At 36.4% G+C, this 7,655-nt stretch overlaps 2 protein-coding genes across 8 annotated transcripts in view; one reads left to right on the top strand and one right to left on the bottom strand.

Annotated features, from left to right (window-relative positions):
• Positions 1–4,069, bottom strand: part of LOC105115386 (PAP/OAS1 substrate-binding domain superfamily) — a 9,622-nt gene extending 5,553 nt beyond the window's left edge. The window contains exons 1-3 of one of the 6 annotated variants that reach the window (XM_011012252.1): positions 3,742–4,069; positions 3,095–3,373; positions 686–1,007 (exon numbers count right to left, since the gene is read on the bottom strand). In XM_011012252.1, coding sequence (XP_011010554.1) covers positions 686–916 — 231 coding nt within the window. In that variant the 5' untranslated portion in view covers positions 917–1,007; positions 3,095–3,373; positions 3,742–4,069. The other 5 variants (XM_011012253.1, XM_011012255.1, XM_011012256.1 and 2 more) reach the window with 5 other exon arrangements.
• A 1-nt stretch (position 4,070) lies between these two features.
• Positions 4,071–6,694, top strand: LOC105115387 (N2,N2-dimethylguanosine tRNA methyltransferase). 2 transcript variants are annotated; one of them, XM_011012260.1, is made up of 6 exons: positions 4,071–4,761; positions 5,267–5,308; positions 5,409–5,508; positions 5,707–5,907; positions 6,020–6,082; positions 6,413–6,694. In XM_011012260.1, the coding sequence occupies exons 1-6, from the start codon at positions 4,166–4,168 to the stop codon at positions 6,530–6,532; spliced, it is 1,122 nt and encodes a 373-aa protein (XP_011010562.1). In that variant the 5' UTR covers positions 4,071–4,165; the 3' UTR covers positions 6,533–6,694. The 2 variants fall into 2 exon arrangements, with proteins under 2 accessions (XP_011010562.1, XP_011010561.1); XM_011012259.1 differs by having other exon boundaries at positions 5,108–5,308.
• Positions 6,695–7,655: the final 961 nt, after the last annotated feature.

Below are 7,655 nucleotides of genomic sequence, written 5' to 3'. Positions count from 1 at the left end.
CCCACCCCCCCAAAAAAAAAAAAAAAAAAAAAAAAATCTCAAACAGGGGATGCCCTGGTTATTTCTGTCAAATGTCCAAAACAAGAAAAAAGCAATCATGAGTAAATAGTCTTGTACATATGCACACATAGATGTGTTAAAATTTCAGATCCATGTGAAGGATGAAGGCGTCGACTTTCAAATCCCAAGAATAAGTATCCAACTAAATGGCATTCATTATTGCTGAAAAGATCAAGCAACTTTTACGTGAAACACTTCAGAAAGCTAGCATGAATTTTAAAAGGTGGACACATGTAGATAACTCATAGATTTTCAGGCTAAACACTTATCTCAACATCCAGTAAGGCTACAACAGCATGCTTTATGATAAAGAAACCCAACAAAGTCATCCTCCAGGTGAATAACTTGAGATGAGCCCACTAATCAACTATTGCAGTTCAAATTCTCATGTTTCCAATGCTAAAAGCAGAGAGTAGTCTCTAATGAGAATGCCCATGTCATAATTAGTTTATTCACTATTTCAATAGGAAAACATTGGAACAAACTTCTGACAGGCACATGATTGTATGCACTAAAAAGAAAGATCTATTCCAAACTGAAAGGAAGAAAAAAAAGGAAACTGATTTATTCAACATTTCTGCCACCAAAAAGAAAATCACCTAGAAAGGCAGTGCACAAATCTCACCTCAACTGCAAAATAACCCTTAATTAAACTCCGAATATAATCGATGACTTCCTTCCTTTTCTGCTCAGAAACAAAAGCAGGTTGAATGGTATATAATATCTCTTGGGTCCTTTTTTCAACCATTAGCCATAGTTCCGAATCAATTTCCAATGGGTGTGGACCAAGTGAGGAGGAGGAGGAGGTTAAGGTGGAAAAGGAGGGAGGTGAAAAACTCCTTCGAAGATTTCCCATATCCAAGTTATGAGATAGATGCTTCAATTCCAGGAAGAGCAGCCTAAGAACACTCAAACATGCAGTGGCCCATTGACAATTTCAAATCTGACTACAAATAATCAGTACAGCAAAATGTTGAAAGTTAAAGATTAAAAAGTTTCAAATTCAAAAAGGATAAATATTTTTAGCAGAAAATATACAGATTGATAGAAGCCAGTATTAATAACAGATTAAGGAACCCATGGTGACTAGTGATGAAGAAAACCCTAGTAGTGTTAAGAATAAACAAACTAAACATGAAATTGGCACCAAGCTGAGAAGCAAACCAACAATTTCAATGCTTCATGAGAAGTTGAAGCTGCTTTCACATCGGCTGCAGACTGGAACTGCATATCATTTTCTGAGATTTTTTCACAAAGCCTTCTTATACGATGATATCTTAAAAGTTCTAAACTAGTGAAAATCTGGAACAACCATTAAAAAAAATGCTGCAAGTTATCTTAAAAAATGGAGCACATTTTTTAGAACAGGATTTGAGATTGGAACACTAACATAAATAAGATTGCACTGTCAAGGAAAATAATTGGTCTCTACAAATATGGATTGAAGAAAGAAAAGAGCACAGTGATGATAAAAACAAGAAAAGTTTGGATAACAAGGAAAAGTTTGTTATAAATTTTCCACCCCTCTCCCTTTCTTTTCAACTTGAAGGGAAGCTTCACGAGTTGATTAGTAGAGGAGCATAAGTGAAATTAACAATGCCAGCGAGATAACAAGGAAAAGTTTGGATAAATCTTGTTGTTGCTGGGTGTCCAAATGTAAAATATTTGTGTCAGGCTTCACAGCCAAAAAAGGAGTCTTGCCTGTCATAAATTTGCAGAGATTCTCTTGGCAAAGTGGCTTCTTCTTCATTAATGGGCCAACATGGAATGTAAGAAGGTTATAATAGTTTTCCAAATATGCACATAGCGCTTTTATTATTGACAAAAAAATCAATTTTTATCCACTTCTCATTACATCTCACCTAATCCCTATTTTTCTAGTCCAAATTATGCAAAAGGTATATTGGTAGCTCCCTTCATGGCTAAATGTTTTGACTCGTTCCCAGATATCACCTATTAATTGCATTCATTGCATGTAGATGCAGAATTGATTGAATTAATTTTCTGGCCTTTTTTGGTAAAATTATCAGATACTAGCATAACAGAAAATTATGGAAATACATGATATGTTTGAGAATGTGCAATATTATATAGCATTCCTGGAATTAACTAAAATCTGCGACTAAAACATGTAATTGAGCTCCATGAATAGCCCAAGCATCTCAGGATGACCTAACAAGGTATGTAGCTAGGACCTTATTCATGAAGTCACAACATAGATACAAATATTCGATATATTGAATACAATGAACCATATACAAAGGAGATATCCACCAAAGTATCATAGGAACCAACAAAATAGAGCATTTCCTTGTAAAAGGATTATGTTTCTTTCCAATTACAGTACCTAGTTTGTATGGGAGACCATCTTGAGTATAGAAGATAAATTGGTGAACTTCAATGATTTGGCCATCTTTCAGACCTAACAGTTGAGATCAAGCTTTCTTGAAGGCCATCCTTCTTAATCCGACAAGAGAAATGAAGGGCGGGCTTCAATGATGCTGTATTCCATAGATTGATAAAACAGTCCTAAATCTCATTGTGAACTTGTATATAGCCTTATAAGTTACAAGGAAAATCCATTCTCTCCGTACCATCCTCAATGACATGAGTTGGGCACAAGTGGCTTAGTCATGCAATAGACGTTACTTTATCTAAAAACAAGGTTGGCTCATCAACCCAAGGACTAATGTGACCTGGCACAACTAGTCTCAAGCTACGGAGGGAAAGTTGTGGTTCTCCGAAAGGACAAATGGATACCCCTTTGCCAAAAGGAGTGAGAGAGAGAGTTGTTACTTTATCCAACGAAGACATGACAAAAGCTACAAATGGTTGATACTGAAGGTCAATCCAAATTCTAATGGTCAAATGTTTGTCAATCCAAAGGTCTAATACAAATGGTTGGCATAGTTCCGTGCTCTGGTAACAGACTTTGCTAAGCTCAACTACATGATGTCCTTGGATAAAAAAGAATGATATAATTGCATATAACGTTCATAACCAAATTCCAAATTGAACAAATATCTCACCATACCTTTTCAAAACTAAGCAAACATGATGCTGCAACTATAGGTCAGTTGAGGGCACCCGATTCGGCATTTCTATTGAACGACCATTATGATTATAATTCACTGCTGATTAAAATCACAAATTATAATGCTGGAACTGTTCTTTTACACAACAACTATGTGAACTTTTCTATCACAATCCCTGCTTCAAGAACCAACCACCCAGGCCAAATTCTTCTGTACCAGTTCAGACTTCGAGTCCAGTAGTCACAGTAACAATGTGGGCATTGACCATTGAGGATTTACTGATTCAGGATAAGACAAGCAAATAAGGAAGGAGGGGAGAGAAGAAAGGTAAAAGAAAAGAGGAGAAGAAAGTGATTGCCCTTATGCTATCACCAAATTCTAATAAACCCTAAAACCGCATTAGGAATAAATTTTGAAAAGGAAAACCAAAGGAAATTGCACCAAATAGGAAACATAAAATATTCCAAGTAAAAATACTACAATTAAATAGGAAATGCAGCAAAAAAAATCTAAGTTCTCCAATAAAACCAATTAGTTAAATGGCCAAATAATAAATCCAGCAGTCTTTATTCCCTACCTATCTATTACAATATACTAAAAATGGAAGCAAAAGAAGAAAGACCTTAAAAACTAGGAAGAAGTTCACCTTAATAAGACCCAGATTTGCTTCTTTCTTCTTTTTTCCTTTGCCTTATTGCTCTGATTACCTTCCAGATCTTTGAACTTCTCGCTGCTGCTGCTGCTGCTGCTGCCCTCATGCATGTAGGACAAACGGCTCATCATCTCTCTGTTCAAAGTCGCACAAAAATAAACCCTAACCTTTCAGTTCCCTGACTGAAACCTAAGACCTAGCCAGCCCCTCGACCACAAAATTATACTACGACTATCCAGAGGTTCCAAAAGGAGGGAAGATTGATGATGACGCGGCAAAATCCTGGTGGGGTTTGCTCTTCAGTTCAAAAGATATCTGGGCCGTTCATCTATATACAGTTAAATTTTTTTATCCATACATATATGACATATAAACTCCACTAAAAGTAGAACTGCCCAACCCAAACACATTTCCCGCCATGTTGACTCTATCTCCTAAAGCCCCATTTCTCTACAAACCTCAAAACCGTAACCCTAAAATTCAACATTATAAACCACAAATTAACGGGATTTACTGCAAATCCGAGCTCCAAAGCGAAAGGGGTCTCGAATTTGAGACCGGAGAGACCTTCTTTCGCCATGAAAGTGCTAAGGGCAGAGACTTGGGGGTATTAGCAGCATCCCTGTACAATCAATCCAAAGGGAAATTACGGGTGCTTGACGCAATGTGTGGGTGTGGAATCCGGTCCTTGCGCTACTTAATGGAAGCGAAAGCGGATTTTGTGCTGGCAAATGATGCTAATGATGAGCACAGGAGGGTTATTTTAGATAATTTGAAGAGAGTAGACCGAGGTTTTGGGGATGAAAGAAAATGGGTTGTTACACATTTAGATGCTAATAGAGTGTTGAGTGAGTGTTACTTGCAAAAGGAGTTTTTTGATTTGATTGATATTGATTCGTTTGGGAGTGATATTTCCTTGTTTTTGAGGTCTGCAATGAACACAATAAGTTTTGATGGATTGCTTTATGTTACTTCTACTGATGGCCACTCTTCAGGCGGTCACCATCCTGACCAGTGAGTATTTGAACTGCATTTCAAGTAATTTTGTTACTTCTTTATATGACATGAACTACTTGTACAAAGTGACGTCCAGTTCAGTTGATAGACTGAATTGCATTGTTTGTTAAAACTTAAAATTAGTAGCTAGTACCATGTCTTGTTGTTTGCTTGTTAAACTTGGACACTGGTATTCTAGAAAGTAGAAGATATGTAGTGAAAATTGCACTAATAATTGATCTGGTTTCTTTCTGTGAACATTGATTGTCAAAATTTGATGCTTTATTGCTTATGGTTGAATGAGTTTGTAACTTGTTTACTGCCTCAAGTAGAACGGTTATGATTTGTGTACTTTTATGTCTAGTTCTTTAGCTGCATTTGGAGCATATGTACGTCCTATGCCATATTCGAATGAGGTTGGTTTGCGAATGCTTATAGGTGGGGCTGTACGGGAAGCTTCTGTGCTTGGCTATTATATCACACCACTTTTTTCTTACTACTCGTATCATGGACCTGTTTTTAGGGTCATGCTCAGAGTAAATCGAGGGAAGCTACTTGAAAACAGGTGGTCTTTCTGTTAATTGCTATGTTACTGCATTTTGAGTTCAATTCTCTACCATGCTATTGGTATTTTTAATTACAAATGACTTTACCTTTAATGACAGGCATTATGGTTTCATCACCTATTGCAACAATTGTGGAAATTCACAAGAATTTTCATGGGCTGAACTTGGTCAGATTAGTTGCTCTTGCAGTGGATCACATGTAAATTTTCACTTGCAATTCTCCTCACATCATGATTTGAACTGTTTCCCTCTAGCTTCCTCCATTTATCCTACTCTCTTGTGGTACAATCTCTTGCTCTGCAGTTCTCAATAGGGTGCATGACATCATAAGTCTCAGACGAGTATTTTTCCAACTATGTATTGTTATGATACATGCTAAATCTCAGGTTTTCCCCAGGGTTCTAGGTCGCTCGTTATTTCAGGGCCCCTGTGGACAGGACCTCTTCATAGTGCTGCCTACATCAGTAAAATGATAAATTTGGCTGAGGAATGGGGATGGATAGGAAATGGTGCAGAAACTGATCTGGAAAAACTTCTGAAACAGATGTTGGATGAAAGTGATCCCAGATTAAAATCTGGATACATCAAGATGGATGAGGTCTTCTTTGCAAATGTCTTCTTCTACTTTGGCCTCTTTTATCTCATTGTGCTAAGATATGTGGCAATATACAAATTGTAATGAAGATTTGTCATCTATTTTATTGTTTCAGGTGGCAAGCCGTGCCAAAATCAATTCTCCTCCATTAAGGACCATGATGAGTGCAATGCAAAAGGTATAAATACTTCTCTTCCTTGGGAACACTTTATCGTGATTGACCAAGGGCTAGGAGCCATGATGGGACAATACAGCATTCATTTAACTTGCTTTATCTCTTTTAGAGATTCTAAACATGGAATAGCTGTTAGGGATAGAAGTCAAAACGATTTAAGCATGTATTGTCTTGTAATTATGTAGTTTCCCTGAGGAGGTAAAGCTGCTTTATATTTTTATTCTAATTAGGTGTCCAGGTTTGGGGGATTCAACTTCCCTGGGGTTGTGTCTCTATTGGATCTCCAATTGACATTAATAATACTCACAGCCTGTAGGGTTTTGGTTGTTTCAGGAGGGATATGCTACAAGCAGGTCGCACATTGCTTCAAATGCAATCAAGACAGATTGTCCCATGTCTGTATGCATCAGGATTTCTAAGGAACTACAGCGTGTTGATAGTTTTTCTGTATAATTTTGGAGCAAACATACTTGCTGTTGGAGCTGAACACTAATCATTGATTATGAAAAGGTAAGGTGGATTCTTATACAGGCTGAACCCTATAACTGCTACAGCCACTGCTAATGCATTGTATGCATGTGTGTGAGGAATGAAGAAATTGGTTAACATTGAAGACTGAAAAGTGTTACTTGTGAGAGAGCATTCGAGTTACCTCTACAATATGCGAGGTTGTAAATGAATCAAATCAATGGTGACCGGCTCTGAGTTTGACACAATGCAGACTTGTTTACCGGGTGTGTATTACCATGGATACCAAAAGCAATATGTATTACTGGTCTCGGAATATAAGGTCCCGGCAAAAGAAAGAAACGATAGATTTTAAGTTGAAGGTGAAGATGTATCGCCATGGACAGATTAACCATCCCAAGAATTTCGTGCTCCTTTTGTAAAATCAACCCCGAAAATATTATTGAAGCCTCATCAACTTTAGCCAGTGTTTAGTTCAGTAGGGTTGCTAAGCAAGGTTGAGTTCAAGCTATGCCTTCATCATCTACAGGACTAAGAGAGTATTTGTTTATGCGTTGCGCATCGTTTAAATAAACACACTCTAACAAAGTCACTTAGAACCGAATCGAAGTGATTAAGGGACAGGATCTAGTGAGTGAGAGAGGGACTACATTTTATTATCGAAGCCAAAATAAAATAAAATAAAAGTTTTCATATGAGAACAGAAAGAGATGGAAATTAACTCTTAGATTTACATCCAACTATCTCTAAGCATTTAGGCTAGGTTTGTACCAGCTATGATTCCCTACCAGACTGGTTACCGGTTGATCATTTCCACTTTGACTAGTTATTAAAGTCTTGGAAAATTGTTTTTTTTTTAAAAGTGATTTTCATAGAAAATGTTTTTTAAAAAAAAAATTTAAAAAAAATTAATAGTGATATGAAAAATATTTTTTAGTGTGTAATTATTATATTAAATATAATATTATAGAAATGCAACTCCCGCTATATAATATAAATATATTAAATATAATATTATAGAAATGCAACTCCCGCTATATAATATAAATATATTAAATATAATATTATAGAAATGTAACTGACATGATTAAAAGATTGATATTTTTTT

Source organism: Populus euphratica, unplaced genomic scaffold (assembly GCF_000495115.2).
Source record: "Populus euphratica unplaced genomic scaffold, PopEup_1.0 scaffold682.1, whole genome shotgun sequence".
Lineage (NCBI taxonomy): Eukaryota > Viridiplantae > Streptophyta > Magnoliopsida > Malpighiales > Salicaceae > Populus > Populus euphratica.
This window is presented reverse-complemented; position numbering and strand designations above follow the sequence as displayed.

What these genes read in the sequence shown, in the direction of transcription:
- LOC105115387 (XM_011012259.1), top strand. Translation starts at nt 4,166, where the DNA reads ATGTTGACTCTATCTCCTAAAGCCCCATTTCTCTACAAACCTCAAAAC. An exon ending in GCTCTTGCAGTGGATCACAT is followed by an intron (nt 5,509 to 5,706) that starts GTAAATTTTCAC and finishes GGTTTTCCCCAG; the next exon opens with GGTTCTAGGTCGCTCGTTAT. An exon ending in GATACATCAAGATGGATGAG is followed by an intron (nt 5,908 to 6,019) that starts GTCTTCTTTGCA and finishes TTATTGTTTCAG; the next exon opens with GTGGCAAGCCGTGCCAAAAT.